Raw genomic sequence first — 17346 nt, 5'->3', positions numbered from 1 at the left:
AGATCCACACACATCTCCATATAGCTGTAATGAAGTGCATGCCAGGGCATTGTATTGATAATGTAGTTTGCATTATGGGTCCAGTTGATTCTCCAAGGTTGCTGTTTTTCCTCCCTCCCCCTGCTATTTTGCCCGAGGTTAGGATTTTTGCTCGTGAAGTATTATTTAACATCAAACTTGCAAGACATATTTAAACCACCTCTTCGGTGTGAAAAAAATTCAGCATTCAACAGTAATCAAAGCTTCCAATCCAGCTTTCAGGGTTCTCACTGTTGAGCCCTATCTGGCCCATTGGCAACACAGATCATGGCAAGAACTCCATGCTCTTAGCTGACTTGGAGGGGTGTATGTATTGGGTGCATTCCCCTCCAGATGTGACCCTAGCCCATCTGAAATGCTGCTGTCATGGGAGAGGAGGTTATTTTGCATCCAGAAACAGTAGCCTGGAAGGTGAGCAACTGTTTCCCTGTTGTCCTTGGTTAAGGTGTGAATTGAATCAGGGTGGAGGATCCCCATCCTGCATGGGAATGCTGCTTTTTGAGCAAGCCCAGGCCCAGGCTGGAGAAGTAGACGGGGAAGCTCCTTTTGTTCTGCTCATTAATGATTTCTGCTGGACCTTTCCCTGCAAATGGTTCATGTAATAAATCTTCCAGTGCAAGTATCACTACTTCTGTCGTAGGAAAAGGCTCAGCGTGATATGGAGCTCTGGGGTCATGGCCCACTGTGTTGGGCAGGGATGATGTCTTACTGATTTGTACAGTGCCTAGCACTGGAGCACCCAGCCAGGTGAGCCTAACACAAGCACGTGTTTGCTTAGTGAAGCAATGCTGGGTAGCCTGGCTTCTGGCTGGAGCTCTGTGCTATTGGCCAAGGGTGTGGTGGCATCTTCCAGGGTTGGGGGTAATTCTGCACATGGTTAAGGCCCATCTAACACTGTGCGCGCTAAACCCTTTAGGCCCTGTGGGCTGGTGGGGGACAGGAATGCCTGGCAGCTGCCCCCCAACAACACAGCAGCCCCCAAGTAAGGGGTTACAAGGGTCAGACCGAGGGGTGGGGGGCCAGGAGGGTGTGGGAACTGGGGTGGGGGAATGCTGTGCAGTAGGGCTGGGTGCAAGGGGGGGGAACAGCCACAGGGGACTCCTGGTAGCAGATGGGAGGTGCATCGCCCCAGCCAAAATGTTAATTGCTAAATAGGGTGTCCCCCCGTGGACCTCCCCCAGACACCAGGCGCCTGGGCACTGCAGCGGAGGGGGTGAGCACGGGCGAGCTCTCGCTCTTCAGGCCGGCGGGGGAAGGCGCTCCAGCTGGGACAGCGCTGTGGGGAGCCCCCGCTGTCGGCGGGAGGGGGCGCTCCTCAGGGAACAGCCGCAGCCGGCCGTTGATCCTCCGGCGGCGGTGGCTACGGTTGCCATGGCGAGACCCCGCCTCCGCTGACGCGAGCGGTGACGCGAGGGGGGGCGGGGCGGCGGGGCTGCAAGGCGCCGCGCGGCCACAGACTGACCGAGCCGCTGCTGCCGCCGCCGCCCCCCGAGCCCAGCATGGTAATGGCCGAGCCCCGGCGGCCCCCCGCGCTGCTGCCCCGCGGGCCTGGGCCCGTCCGCGTCGGGTTCTACGACATCGAGGGCACGCTGGGGAAGGGCAACTTCGCCGTGGTGAAGCTGGGGCGGCACCGGATCACGCGCAGCGAGGTGAGGCGGGCGGGCGAACTGGGCCTCCCTCGGGCCCGGCCTCCGGCTCGCGAGGGGACGGGTAGCGGTCAGCCCCCCCTCCCCCGCCGCCAGCGGGTCCCACTCCCCGTCTGCCTCGCGGGGGGAGGGGCGCCAGGCGCTGCCGCCGGCCCCCTTTGTCCTGGGGCTGGAACCAGTCCCCTGCCTCTCGCCCCCCAAGCAGAGAGAGCTCCCCGCGGGGGGCGGCCCCGGGCCCAGCCGGCCGAGGGCGAGGTCAGCCCGTCTTGGCCGTGCCCTGGTGCACGTGCCGGCCGGACGAGGACCTGGCTTTGTTTTCTCCTGGGGCCCGCTCGTGCCGGTGACCGAGGAAAGCGCTGGGGCGGTGCAGAGCCCGCCCCGGGGCTGCCCGGCTGTCACGGCGTTGAGAACAATACCTGCTTCGCTGCTGGTGTGATGGGCACAAATAACAGGGCGTCATCCGAGGGAGCTCCAGAGCTACTGTGTGTGTTAGGCTGCAAGGTGCCGCAAGACTGCCTGTTGTGTGTGAGGCTACAGGCTAACGCCTGTGCTGTGCACCCCCGAGGCTCTGGTGGTCAGTTAAGGAGGAGCTGTTGCCAGGTAGCCGATGTCCTTGTTACAGAACAGGTTTGCAGCGCTCGATTTGTTAGGAAAGAGGGGCTGGGGCTCTCACAATTTGTTGCATGCAAGTTGTTTATATTCATGACTGAAGTGGCAAACCCACAGGTGCTGGGGATAAAAATGCCAAAAACTAGAGATGCCTGGGTTCTGCTCTGGCAATCCCCAGCGAAAATAAACCACAGCAGGTTTCAGCCCTTATCCTGCTGTCAGGTTTGTGTTCTGAACACCAGCTTCAGGTGTAGGGCCAGCTTTAGTGGTGCAGTTTGAAGAATGATTCCCTCACATGTCATTCCATTGCATGCCTGTCTGGGTACTAAATTAAAAACAGCAATGTAAGTTGTCCAATAAATGCCAGTCTCAGAAAACTATAATTATTTCATGTTTCATCTATAATTAAACTGTAGTCCACATGGGTAAAAATGTAGTTAGGCATACTTGTAAAATATTAAATATCTGAGGGAAGAGTCACCTTGCAACATCATCAAGTAATAAAGGTTTAAAAAAAAGGTACTTTCAGTTGCAGTAGCTGGTTTTAAGTTATTTGCCTGTTTTATATGGTCTTATTTCCTATTTTAAAACAAACCTTTTGCCCTGGAGTAGCATGAATAATTTCCTCACACAAAGTATCAGAGAGGTAGTCCGGTTAGTCTATAGCTGCAAGAACAAAAAGGAGTTTCACAAGACTTCTTGTTTTTTCCTCACACAAAGAAACTGAGTGGTTTTATGTCAAAAGCACAAAGTAAACAAATTGAAAACCGTAATCTTTCATTCACGTTGATCTTAAGTTTTACAAGTTTGATGAGTCTCAATTAGTTAACTTTAACTGTAATTTGGCTGTTAAAATTGTTGCAGGCACATAATAGTGGTCACTTTTCAAAGTAATGTGCATAGTCGTATTGACCTCTTGAGGTCCCTTCCAAACCTACATTTCTGTGCTTCTGTGGAAATCTCAAGTATTAAAGGAAGGCGTTGGAGTAGGGTGCAAGAGCAGGCTGTGGGTGGGGGATCCAGGCAAGGGGGATGTAGAAGAGGGCTGGTAGATCTGGGCAAGACGAGAGTGTAGGAGATGAGAAGGGGTACAGGAGTGGGCTGGGAGTTGGGAGTCTAGGTGTGGGAAGGTTGGGGGTAAGAAGCCTGAAGGGGGGGCTCAGGGTGGAGGTGAGAGATATGCAAGGGGAGGGGCAGAAGCAGGGTAGGGATGGGGAGTCTGAGCAGGAGAGGGACTTGGGTCTGGGTGTGAGGGATTGGGATGTCGGTGTCTTGTCTGCGAGGAACAGGTGAGGGGTCTGGAAGGAGCGGGCAAGAAGCGAGTGGGAATCGGGGACAAAGTCTGCTTGGGGACACAGGATCTGTATGAAGGGGTGCAATTAACTTTGAGTGCCTCCGAATGCACATTGCTGTGCACCCCCTGCTCCCAGGCATCTCCCTCCACTACTCTGATTGGCCGGAGTTCTGGGTGGGAGAAGAGCAGTGACCACAGCCTGGAGCCTCTTCCTGATCCCCAGCAGAGTCTCCGTTCTGCCTGATCCAGCCCTTGGGGCTCATGGCTCCACACCTTTCACCCCACCATTGGCCAGATGCTGTGGAGAGGAGCCCTGAGCTTTGGGGTTCAGAGCCAGACAGGGCACACAGCACATTTGGACCATGGGCTGGGGATTCTTCACCCCTAAGAACATAAGAATGGCCATACTGGGGTCAGACCAAAGGTCCATCCAGCCCAGCATCCCATCTGCCTATACAGGAATGATGGGCTCCACCTAAATCAAGGTGGATCCAGACTGCTGTCATTAAACATTAAAAAGGTCGTAGAGCAGTTTTTAATCTAAGAGGTGGGGGAAAGCCCTAAGCTATTAGTTTTTAGTATTTTCCTTATATGGGAGTAGATAAACCTGTTTGTGGTTTGTGTTTTTGTTTTTTTGTTTTAGTTTTCAGGTGCCTTGTCTCAGTGGCATTGGAAAGGGTCTAAAATTTTCATTGTAGTTGGAAAATTAGATCTCTTGGTTTTTGTGAAAATTAAAATCATCTCAACTGAGTCCAAACTGTGTGGCAATATTTTTTGATGTAAGTTGTTAGCTTAAAAATGGCTGAAATTAATAAATTATACTCTAAAAACTTTAGCAAATGTTACCATTAATGTTTAAATTTGGTTAAATAGGTTTGCTTCTTTGTTAGGGCTTTGTATCTTGTGCTCAGTCTAAAATTTCTTTTTATAGTTCACATCATGAATTGCTACTGCCAGGATGGGGATGATTCCAGGGTGAAGTTATGATGAATGACAGCTGTTTCACATAATAAAGCTAAAATGAAACCCGCATCAAAAGTTTCCCATAACTTTTTCGCAGGTTTTCCCTTTCTGAAGTTTTGTGGTTAAACGGCTTATTTTGCACCACGGTTATTTCTGCAACAAGAAATATAACATCGGGTTAGGGAGAACTTATCCTGTTCTGTAGGTGCAGCTAGCTGGGTTGCAAGGGAGAAGGACCCGATTAACTTTCACTAATGGAAAAGGACACTTTGCTTCTGACTAAGCGCCATTAATGTAAGTTGTTCAAATTCAGGCCAGTGTGAGTTCTCCCAGTTCCACTTACTTTAGTGCCAACTACACACACAAGAAGTCGGAAAGGCTCTTGATCAGCTCTGGCCTCTCATGACTCTTCTGGATGGGAGAATGTTCAAACACAGGGTGTGACTGTGTTTATGCATATTTCAGGAGTCGCTCTGTGCTCACTTCAAATTTAATCTCCTATACTGTAAACTGAATCAGAGTTGCAGCAACAATTCATGTGCATGCTTCCATTGCAGTCCTGTATTTTTGCTGAAGCTTGTTTGGGAAAAGTATTTGTGATGACTTTCCTGTGTGTGATTCCCTCTGTCTCCCTGCTCTAGCTCTTGACATAATGAATCTGTTTACTTTCTTTTTGGCATAAAAGCTTTGCAGTCACAGGTTTGTTTCATGCAGCCATGCCTCTATAGAGCTGTTTGGCTCCTTTTGTCTTCATTGATATAAATCTACCAAAGTAATGCTGGGCAAAAAGTAAAACTGTTTTACTATCTCCTTTTAAAAATGCAAAATCTATAAAGTACATAAATCTGATTCACACACAGATTCCATCCTTTGTATGAAACAGTGCAGCCCTCAATCTTATTTGTCATGAAATTAATCAAGTATAAAGTCAAATCAGACTGAAACAGAATGTGTACATAAGAAGAAAAGGGAGCCCAGAAAGTTGAGTATGGCAAAGTAGCTCTAAAATTAAGTGTGAAATTGCTATAACGGTAACCTTAATTTTGCTTTTGTGCACTCAAGTGAAGAAATGTTGAATAGTAATTCCTACATTTGTCTATTTTCAACCATGTTTCACATAGTCCTATAGCCTGCATCTAAGATCAGTCTGTGCTAGATGTGTGAGAAGAGGCAGCTGCCTTCTTGATAGACTCTTGCATGCAGTGCAGCTTTGTTATAACAGAAATATCCTATGATCAGAGAAGTCGGTTTATGAGCACGAGTGGTAGAAACAGGAGAGGTGCTTGTTTAGGAGGACATACGAAAAATAGGAGATGACGACAGAAATAATTAGAAGCAATGTAAGAGTCATAAGGAAAGCTCAGAAAAATTAGTACTGTTTAGTTTTGAGGTGGGAGCTAAGTAGTGAGATGAAGTATAAAGATGAAGGGTAGAGAACATCAGAATGAATCTGCCGCAATTTCTGTCTCATAATACAATGACATCCTCTGGAATTTTAAAGAATAAAGGAAATACAAATGCATTAGCAACCTCTGGCACTGTTTCTACAAAATACAGGCTTTAAACTTGACTCAAATAGTTAGTCATCTTTCTACTAAGCTATCACTCCATGAACTATTGTAAAAACTTGTTACTGGTAAGTCCCCATTTTTCAGGACAGTAACAGAGAGGGAACCATGCTAGTCTGTACACCATCAAAACAAAAAGCAGTGAAGTAGCACTTTAAAGACTAGCAAAATAGTTGATTAGGTGAGCTTTTGTGGGACAGGCCCACTTCTTCAGACCATAGCCATACAAAGAACAGACTCAATATTTAAGGCACAGAGAACTAAAAACAGTTTTTGGTTTGCATGATTAAGGGTAAGTAAATGCTGTAAAGTAGCATGTGGTACTGGGTAAAGGTGTGCTAAATACAGAGTGATTTGCAGATGTGACCTAAATGTATGGTAGAATCATGTGACCTGCATAACTGTCCTTAATTTGGTTTGTGCATTGGGTAGTGTTGCCATAGATAGAGGTTGACCATGCTGGAGAAATGAGAATTCAGTTATGTACCAAGGAAGCCTTTGCTCAGTATGCTGGAGAGATGTGTGTTATGACATGTCTGCAAGATATTTGTGGTTGCTTGTGAGCTATGTATTCAGAATCGCTGAGAGAGAAGAGTTCAGCCGTTTTTAGTACGACAAGGTAAAATTGAACACTTTGCTATAGTGAGAAGCAGCAGCTCCAGTTTGAACTAAATAGGTTTTTATTTGTTTTGTTCTGATAAAAACACTTAAGATAGCAGGTGAAAATGAGTGCAATGCTAAGTTCCCGTTCACATTTATATGTTGTTGCATAGTGTCTCCTAGTGGTTTTTCTCTAAACCTTAAGGTCTGACAAAGGGTGCAAAAAAAAAAAAAAAAAAAAAAAAAATTCAGTCCTGAATTACGAAATCTACATTGAAACTTTTGGAACAAAGGAGTCTGATGTTTAGCCATATATTATGTAGAAAATCAATTCTAATATAAAACTTCAACCTGTATTAAAAATATGGAGCAGAGTATTTCTGCAATAAGCAGCACCTCCAACTGCATTGTTTCAAGAAAAACTGCTAGCACCTGTACCCATTACATTTTATTTTACAAAATCTCTGGATGAACTAGAAATAAGAAGCCTTAATTTATTGGTGTACACTTATTTGATGTGAGCTCTTTTTGTGATGCTGATAAACAGTTGCTCCTGGTTAGCAAAAGTAGCACATGTGGGTTTATTTCAGAAATTCAAAAGAACAAAATAGCATGTAGCAAAATAAAAAAATCATTTAGCCTTGTATAATTACATGTGCCACACAGTATTTCTTTGATTTAAAATGTCATGTTGAGAGTGATTTCTACACTGAATCTTGTGTTTTAAACATTTAACTGAAGCGGTGACATGCATGTTCATGGATTTTTAACAGGCTGGCAGAGCTCATCTGTTGAGCTACCCTCACAGTGGGTGATAGAATACTGTGTAAAGCTGCTGATGTACATTTATTTAACTTCTTCTGTGGGAAGACAAACCCGCAGTCATGTAGCGCTTGAAAGACTAACAAAATAATTTATTAGATGGTGATGAGCTTCCATGGGACAGATCCACTTCTTCACATCAAAGTAGTGGAACTGTCCCATGGAAGCTCATCACCACCTGATAAATAATTTTGTTTGTCTTTAAAGTGTTACATGACTGCCGGTTTTGTTTTGTTAGAATACAGACTAACGTGGCTACCTCTCTGTTACTGTTCTCTTTGTGGGGATAGCTTTTTAACTCCATCTAGAATGGAAATAAAAAGATAGTGATGGATTCTCTGGAAAGAACATTAGAGCAGAGGAGGTACTGGAGGGAAACCTTAGGGACAGCCAGGGATAAGAGAGAAAAAAAAAAAACATGTCTTTTTGTTTGTATTAATAACTAAATCACAGGAAGGAAGAGGGATTGGATGCTAATTTCAGGATTTGTATGTTTTGCAAACTGCCCATTCAGGCTTATAACAGTTCACCTAATACAGCTGCGTAACTTGGTCTTTAGTTTAATTGTAAACAACTTATTTGCATTTTTAAACACAGTTGGGTCTTTGTAGCTGTATCTCTAACCAAGGAAAGTTGTAAGGCTACAACCCTGTGACCCAAACTGCGTTTTTAAAACTTGTTTGAATCATGTTTAATTTAATTATGCTTATATATGGAAACATAGTATCCGATGTAAGTTAAAAGGACACTTTCTTATAATTGCACTAAAGCAATAAAGACCTTTTCAGACTGCACAAGAAGGACTGGCGTGTCAGGTTCCTTAACAACCTAAATATGCTAAGTGAGAAGTAAACGTGACACAGGTATTTTCCAGTTATATAGCTGTAAGTGCAGTGTTCTCAGAGCAACAGTGTTACATGTTAGTGACAAAAATTTTTGCAATGAACAGCTATTTAATAGTGTGGGATATATAGCATTCTAGTACAGTAGGTTTTCTATGCTAAGATTATGTACCATGCTGGTCTCCAGTGCAAATGCATTTTGCTTTAGATTCTGAGACTGATTTTTTTGGTATGAGAAGGCTAATATTATGTCCTCATCAGCAATCATGGGCTCGGTGTCTGAAACAAAATGGGAAGAAGGGTTCTTTCGAAGATAGGGGTTTATTTTTGAAAGAGCCCCATCTACACTGCTCTTTTTCTTTCGAAAGAATCTCTTCAGAAAAGAGTATTCAAATGAAGCATGAGAGATGTAAATCAGTGCTTCATTTGCATTTTTGATTTTTTTTCCCCCATTTTCATTCCTCTTCTGAAAGAGGAATGCAAGTGCAGATTGAGCCAAACAGAAAACCCAGAACTTTCAAGAAGCAAGAGCTCGTAGTTGGACCGACGAGCCATTATTTCATTTTTAGGAGAGTGTAAGTGTATGCGTACTTTGTTTGTGATAAGATGTAATTGTTACTTACACATTTCTCATTTATAAAACTTTGATTTATAAAAGCAGCAGGAGACAAGGTTACTCACCTGTGCAGTAACTGTTGTTCGAAATGAGTGTCCCTGTGGGCGCTCCACTACCTGCCTGAGGAGCCACGATCATACACATGCTATTTATACATTGACTGCTTGTGAAGCAGGCAGAGCATGGGCATGGTCAGAAGGTGGAAGGGGTGGGTGCTGCTTTCAGTCTCTGGTCAAAGGCATTGGGACACAACTTGACCAAAGTGGAGCACCCACAGAAATATCTGTCTTGAAGAATGTCAGTTGAACTTCCAAATGCAGTGATGGCCTTGGAAAGTGTTGTTTAGGTAATAAGGTCCACCACCTGTGCTTTGAAATCATTGCAAGGTAGGTATCTCTTGTACTTGCTAGCCAGTCCCTATAGTAGAGGCTACGTCTATACTACCAGATAAATTTGATTTTAGAATGCTGGGTTTTATAAATCTGGTTTTGAGTATCCTCACTTCCCACAAAGTCAAGTTAGTGTTGCCACATTAGAGTGCCCAAACTCTGACTGTTGCAGAAGTGCATTGTGGGAACCTATCCCACAGTTCCCTCAGCCCTGCATTCTTGCCCTCCCCTGGTCCCTGCTGCACCCCCCACTGCTGGCAGCTCTCACCCTGCTGCCCGGTTGCTGGGTCCCCACAGTTTGGGAGAGGTGGGAAACTGCACAGTGCTTCTGCAGCTGGCTTGCAGAAAGAGGGAGCCAGGTGCTGCAGTGTCAGTTTCCCGGCTCCTGCAAGTGGCAGGGAACTGGGAGCCAGGTGCAGGAGTGCCAGTCAGCCTCTGAAGGTTAATGAGTTCACTTCAAAGACATGGTGCTTCCACACTCGCCTTCGTTTGAACTTGATGCTAAACCCACCCAGTTCTGATATTATGTTATCAATACTAGTGCTTTCTAAATTGAGTTAATGGTATTTACAGTGAAGACAATCAGTTGGTACAATCAAGCAAACTCCCTTACATTCAGATTTATCTCGTAATGTAGACGAAGCTTAAGAGTCATGCGTGGTTCCTGGGAAATGCATCTTTGTAGGTTAAGGTTATAGAGGGAGTGATGAGTTATGTTGAGGGCTTGGAATATCGGGACTGATGAAACTTTACTTTATCAGTCACTCTTTTATAAACTTTCTCATGGGTTCTTATCAAAAGATTAGGCTTATTTTGATTATCTTTGCCATGGAAGTCTTTCAGTGGTTCTGATATTTGTTATCTCTGTACTTTTAACATGATAGTCTAGGTGAGACATACTGTTTATCTTTAATAGTCTCAGTATTTCTTTTCTGTTTTTACAGTGCCTAAGATTTGTTTTCTTAATTGGTAAAATTGGGAGTCCTTAAGTATATGTAGTTATATTTTAACTCTGTTCTCCAGTACTGACTGGGAATGAGGTCAGGCAGACCCCAAACTAGCTTCTAAAAATATCATGGACTCAGTGCTCTCTGTAAGTGACAAGAGTTTCCTTGCAGAGATTTTTTTTAAATGCTTTCTGAAGAAGTTAATTACAGAATCCTGGTATCTAGAATATTAATCGCACAATTCAATAAAAATCTGTAACATTCCAAATTATGAGCTCAATATTTTTGATTGCGTGCTCTGAGTCAAGAACGTGTATTCAGAACTTTATTTAAAATGTAAGAGTGAAATCCTAGCTCCCTGGAGCAATTTACATGCATGAACGTAAGCATGTGCCTAAATGTAAACAGGATTAGGGTCGAGAGTAGCAAAGCGAGCTGTAATTGAAGCTTTTACTGGTGTATTTTCAAATAAAATACTAACTTGTTTTAGTTTGGGATCTCCTTGCACATTGCCAAATAGTAACTTGATACCTTAAGATGTCTCAAACTGCTTTATCTTGGTACTGCTTCTGGGTTCCCATGCTGCAGTTGCTCCATTTATTACTTCAGTCCCCTAGCTCACATGCGCAAGTGAAGCAGCACTTGAGGTCTCTGCTTCTCTGCCTGCTGGTACTATCTTCACCAGTTGATAATGCCATAGAGATCTTGGTCAGCAGGTGATTTCACAGACCAACAACAGCATGCCTTATTTTTATGAGTGAATTGTCAAATTCTAAACTCTAGCGAGTATATTTTTGAAATAACAAAATGAGCCAGAGTGTCATTTGGTGCCCTGCTCACAAGCAGGGGTAGACAAGATGAGAAAAAGTTGATTTAAAGAATTTTTGTTCTTTGACTACAGGTGGCAATAAAAATAATTGACAAATCTCAGTTGGATGTAGTGAACCTGGAGAAGATCTATCGAGAAGTGCAGATAATGAAAATGCTTGACCACCCTCACATAATAAAACTCTACCAGGTACAGTTACAAGTCGTCTTGCATATTCCTTCTGCCACGTGATCTTGTGTATAATATTTGTGGGTCTCTAGTCCTTTGCATCAGTGACATTTTTTGGGTTGCTGATTTGTAGTATGCATTTGGCTTGTTGTTGTTTTTGGGTGTGTGTTTAATCAGTGTGTGTACACAGCATGTTGGCCTAATTCATTCTGTGGTTTGTATTCATGTCTGTCTCGCGCAGATCCAGTTTTAAAAAAAGTGTGATAGATGATAGACTGAACTTTCTGTTTGTTCGGAGAGCAAGTACAGAATGAGCAGTGGCAGTCAGGCTTTGTTCACGTTACTTTGCCTGTGTGCCTATAGTAGAAACATGGGCTTATGCTTGATGTCCTTTATCATAAGCCTGGTAGGAGGCCTGAGGTTGAGCTACACTAGTGATCAAAACTTTGCTGATATAAACATTAGCTGTGAGCAAGTGGCAGACCTGCTCATAGAATCTGGAGACAGTGGGGTTAATATTACAGAGAAACACATTCTTAACTAGTGTACTCGATACAGAAATGTGGTAGCACAATACCTTATTAGCAGATACATTCCCCCAAAATAGTGGGACATGTTGATCCATCTTAAAAATAAGGTCAGAATGACGGTGTAATAAATACAGAGATACTCAAGGGTAATGGGTGGACCTGACTCCGTCAAAAAGTGGCACCTAAATATGTCAAAGGGGCAACATCTAACTTGGTTAGATTGGGGTGTAAAAATTTTTCAGAGGAAGCCTCTCTGCCCAACCAAGGAGGGAAATGAAAAGACCCCTTATTTAATGAATTGTATTCATTGTTACAGGCAATACTCATCTTAATATCCTTGTAGAGTCTGCCAGATGTTATCACTGTGACTTGTGAACAGTAAACATGGCCTTGTGCCTTCGTATCTTAAAGGATTTTGAGGTCATTGAGTGGATTCCTCAAGGTCTGCTGTACTGACTATCTGTACAGAGGCGGCACAGAGAATGGACACACACATGCAGCCAAACATCTAGTGCTTGTGACCCTAATGTCACCAGTGTGGAACTGAGACTGAAAACGGTCATTGGTTTTTGTTTTTTCCTTCTGTTGAGGGAATCACTGCCAGAGCTTTTGGCACCTTCGTCGATAAATCTTATCAAGACTTGTCCACTGGGATCTGAACTGAACCTACCTATCTCAGAGAAGTTACCCTTTTGCCAATAAGTAGGAATTGTCAGTTCAAGCCAACAACCTGTAAGTGAAAGATTGTTGAATGCAATCCTTTGAACTGGCCAGTTCCCCTTAAAATTCAGCATTTAGTTCATTGTTGTACAGCCATTTGAGATCAGCGCAAAGTGGCTGGAAAATACTGTCTTTCCTGTCAGCTTTGGTGTAAGTTAGTATACAAGAGCCAGGGCAAATGGTGGCTTGGATCTTCATTTTTTCTAAGCCATGAATAAATCTGTGTAGACACAGTATGCTGTGAGACTGCAGATCCACCTTTGATGTTGTCTGTGAACCTATTTGTGTAATTCTGAAGAGCTTTTTGTATCCGCTGACTTTTTTCAGTTGATGTTTGGGTTTGGGATACAGTTGTGGAGATTTGGAGTTCAAGTTCAAACTGCCCTTTCCTTATACTATTGTGCCTTGACAATTTAACAGACTTTGGCATAAAAAGGATGAGAGAGAGGGAGGGCAGTTTCAGAAGACTTTTTTTTTTTTAATTCCTTGCGTGCACACTAAATTTTGAAGGCTGAAGCACAGAGATGTTGTGTTGCCAGATGTCAGGATGGTGTTGTGTATCCGTAATGCTGACACTCTGGCTGGCATCAGAACCTGACACATTGTGCCAGAATTTCAAAGTATACACACAGGTGCTGAACCAAAATCTGTATGAAATTAGTAATGACTTAACACCATCTTGTCTCATAATATCAGGGTGTCATTCTGCTTTGAGCGGGGACAGCCCGGGAACTACAGGCAAGGGAAGTGAAGTCAAGTGGAGGCCAAGGCAAGGGTAGAGTAGTAAAGAAATGTTACATATCCCATTTTCTCCAAAGAAACCTAGAAAACTAGAGGAAGCTCTGGGATGGAGGCGGGGATAGCAAAAGAATGGATCCTCGGCTTTACCCAGTGCCTACCAACTAAAAACTGATGTGACATCTGGATCCCCAGGCAGGGTCTTGGGATAATACATGGTGATTGGATCCTCAGCATCCTCTTCTTCTCCTCTCACGTGACGATTCGAAGGGTAGGCTTCTCAACGGGTATTGCCTGTGAGTAACGTGGAAGTGAAGAGGCGTCATTGTCTCACAGGCCATTACTTAATAAGTTTGGTCCTCTGGCTTTTGACCGTAACACTTCTGCATCTACATGTGTTAGTGGGTAAGAGAAAGGGGGAATTATGAACATATTCTCAAAATGAGAAACATGGTACAGAGCATTTAGGTAAGCTATTATCATGTACCACTAGCAGATAACTCTCTACCTGGAGGCGTGATGCCTTCCTTGCACTGCTTCTGGGGCTATATTAGCTACACGCTGCCAGTCATACCGGTCAGATGGTAAAAGCACAATGTAGTTTTTAGTCATTGAGCCAATATCTGGTAACTCTTTTTTCCAGCCCAACATTTTCAGTGCACAAGCTTTGTCTATGTACAGAGCAAGCATATAGTGTGTATGCATCTCTGCCAGTACATATGCTAGCATCTGAGTGTGCAAGTATGGTGGTTTAATGGTTCAGTCAATGGCTGAATCAGTTCCTTTTCCATCTCAACAACCAAGTCTACAAACTCTCAGGTGAATTGATATTAACTCAGTCAGTGAGAGGGACTTCAGAGCATCCAGAGTGAAGTTTGACATCCAAGATTGGTGTGGTTTCTAAGCTCCTCTCAGCCAATGCCCCTGCCAGGTGGCATGCAACATACGAGTTCAAAAGTGACAAAAATTTTCGGAATATCAGGCAAGGACCAGAAACCATCCAAGACTGTCTTGGAGCCAATTGACCAGTCTGACACTGAGAACCACTGCTGCCTCCTCACCAAGATGCGTGAGATCTGTACACTTGAATAGGCACTACTGCCTCTACTGATCCCCCTCATCCCACAAGGAGACGTAAACCTTCACTCCTCTCAGCAGCAGTGTGTTAAGCTTGTTTATTCAGTGGGCACAAACGTATCCACCTATTTTAGCAAGTGTATCCTGACAGTTTTTGGGTGCATGAAGATAAGTTTGGACATAGGAGGGCACATAGGGCTCAGGGGAAATCAGCCACATTGAGTAGGTTCTATTTGTTAGCGTCTGTAGTTTTTCTGTAGCATTTATCTCTAGCTTTTTCTAAGTTCAAGACTTGATGAACCTATGCAATCGAACAGTGGGCTTGAAAGACTTATCTGTTATACTTTTCACTGTTTATGCTGCCTGCTTTTTGTGTTTCTCTGTAGTTGGAGGTTAAATATGTATTAATTGGTTTCATTTTTGTTACTGGTATCGTTCATTTTCTCTTCATGCTGTCATTCTGTGGTACTTTGGGGTATTGGTATAGCAAGAGAAGATTATCAGTCTGAATGTAAATCTGTATATATTACAGAATCTACTTTTTGGTCCTTGATCCCCTGTCAACAACTTCTTAATAAATTTAGGCCAACTTTATCTGATTTTTGTATTTGAAATGCCATGCAGGAAAGCCATTTAACTCAAATTGCAGACACTAAAAAATAAAACCCTTTACATTCAAATTGAGGCCCTGTAAAAGCCACGGGATTGCTCACATAAAGGATCAGCCCTTTGGTGACAGAATTATTCCGCTGAATAAAGACAAAGGGCTTGATTTAGCCATGTCTTGTTTAGCTTTAATTTCATGTTAAGGGAAGTAGTCTGGCACTTCCTTTTAAAATCAGCTGGTGATTCATAGAATAGAGGCAAATGTTAGGGGATAAAATTAGTAGCTGGCATAAGCAAGATTCACCACAATCTCCTAAATGAATGACACACAAAAAAAGAGGGAGAGGGAGGAGTGGAAAGCAGTTAAATTAGGGACTGGAGGGAAGCAAGGACAGTTGAAGACAGAGGTTCTGCAACTTTTAATTTTATGTTTGCCTCCTAGATATTATTGTCATTGGCACATTAGAAATACATTTGGTAGATAGGTAAGTAGATGAAAGTAACGTTAGCGTGTCAAAAACGTTGAGTGTTTTTGATCTATCTGTAATGTGCCTATGGGGGTAGTATGTCTACAATATGAGTCTCAGAGCTTCCTATTTGAGGGGGCTGGACTCAGATCTGTGTCATGGGGACCAAATTCATGGCTTGCTAGTGTAGCAAATGTTGAAGTTTCCTGCCTCCTCCAGATGCTAGGTTAAAAAAACAACCAGCCTTTGCATAATTTCTTTTAAAAAATAAAATTTCAGGCAAAATGCACTGTGGACCTTTGCATAATTAAATGAGGACCCAGATATGGTTGGACTTTCTGAAGATCAGCCAATGTGGTGTTTCTATAGCGTGTTATCTGACATTTTGCTTAATTTGTATTGGCTTTATTGTTTTCTCATAAAGATACGCAAGAGACAAGATGAAAGAGGTAAGTTTGTTTACTGGACCACCTTCTGCTGGTGAAAGACAAGTTTATCAAGGGAAGCAGAGCACATTTGCAGGGGCATATCAACAGAGAGAGAGCGGTGCTAGTCTATATACTATCAAAACAAAAAGCAGTGAAGTAGCACTTCAAAGATGAGCATAATAATTTATTCGGTGAGCTTTTGTCTGTCCCACGAAAGCTCACCGAATAAATTATTTTGCTAGTCTTTAAAGTACTTCTTGCCTGCTTTTCTTCAGCTCTGTGTATCTCAAACATGTCTCATACACTGACAGAGATGGTCCAGTGAAAGGTGTTACTTCACCCCTCTTGTCTCTTGAATATTCTGGCATCAGCATGGCTGCAAGGACACGTTGAAATGAATATAAAACCACTTAGGAAGAAAAACACATTTTTTGGAACCTGTTGCAATAATTTTGACGTTGTGAAGAAACAAAAAGCAGGAAAATAAATTTAAGGGAGGATGTGCTGACAACTTGCTCAGTTTTGTTAAAATAGTTGAAGCCCAAAATGTGACTGATACTCAAATTGTTGAGACCTGCTGAAGAATGAAAATCTGTATTGAAAATAAAAATCGTCAATTTGTTTTCCTCTGTCCTTCGTCTTGCTACCTGTGTGATCTCCTGAAGGAGAGCTTAAAAGAGTGAGCTTACGTGAGGTTTAAGAAGAAAAACTGTAATCTGCTAAGAAATCTGCCTCTAAAATGGCAACTTTGTGTCCCGACTTCTCGGGTGAATTCTGCTTGTTTGGGACATGGTGCATTTTCAATGTCAAATTTAGAGATGTCGCTTTTTGCCCAGTATTTTCAAATGGAAGGCAGTCTGTTCCTGTGGAAAAGTATGCTCAAACAGCAGAAGGGCTATTTGATGTCTGAGAAAAGAAGTCAGTGTTTGTAACATTTACGGAAAGGATAAATGGGGAATGTGATTGTTCATTATTGTACTGCACAGTTACATTATGGTATCAGTGGAATCTAATGGTTTATTGGATTAGCCAGTCTTTGCCCAATGTGCATTGCATTGTTTTTTCCACTGTGACGACTGAGGGCAGCAAGGGCTCCGAGCCTCTTCCCTGTTTGCAGACACTGACCATTCTCCAGTGCCTCAGAAAAGGAGCTCAGCAGAACAGTCATTCAGACAGGTTAGCCCAGGTGCACGGTCATGTTGAAGCCAAGTGCATTGCATCCATTGGCATTTGAAGTTGTCGCTTTCTCTTAGCTATTATTTGGGGTTAAGAATCAAATTTAAGTTGTCCTTTAGGCGTTGATTTTTGCAAAATAGTTAAGAATCTGGATAACCTTTAGCACACAAATAGCCCTGTTGCAGTCACTCATGACTAAATTTGAGCACCTTTGTATGTGTTTGCAGGGTTGAGACCTTAATCGACTTCCTGTGAGCCAGAAAGGCTGGAAT

General features: G+C 43.2%; 1 protein-coding gene across 1 annotated transcript in view; it reads left to right on the top strand.

Moving 5' to 3' along the window:
- Positions 1-1454: 1454 nt before the first annotated feature.
- The window catches only part of SIK2 (salt inducible kinase 2), a 97168-nt gene continuing 81276 nt past the window's right edge, over positions 1455-17346 (top strand). Inside the window, exons 1-2 of the mRNA XM_074976756.1 lie at positions 1455-1688; positions 11237-11353. Of these exons, the coding sequence (XP_074832857.1) occupies positions 1539-1688; positions 11237-11353 (267 nt within the window). The 5' untranslated portion in view covers positions 1455-1538. The remainder of the gene's footprint in view (positions 1689-11236; positions 11354-17346) is intronic.

The sequence above is a fragment of the Carettochelys insculpta genome, chromosome 25, assembly GCF_033958435.1.
Source record: "Carettochelys insculpta isolate YL-2023 chromosome 25, ASM3395843v1, whole genome shotgun sequence".
NCBI classification, from domain to species: Eukaryota; Metazoa; Chordata; order Testudines; family Carettochelyidae; genus Carettochelys; species Carettochelys insculpta.
Note: the sequence above shows the minus strand (reverse complement) of the source record. Positions and strands in the feature narration are given on the sequence as shown.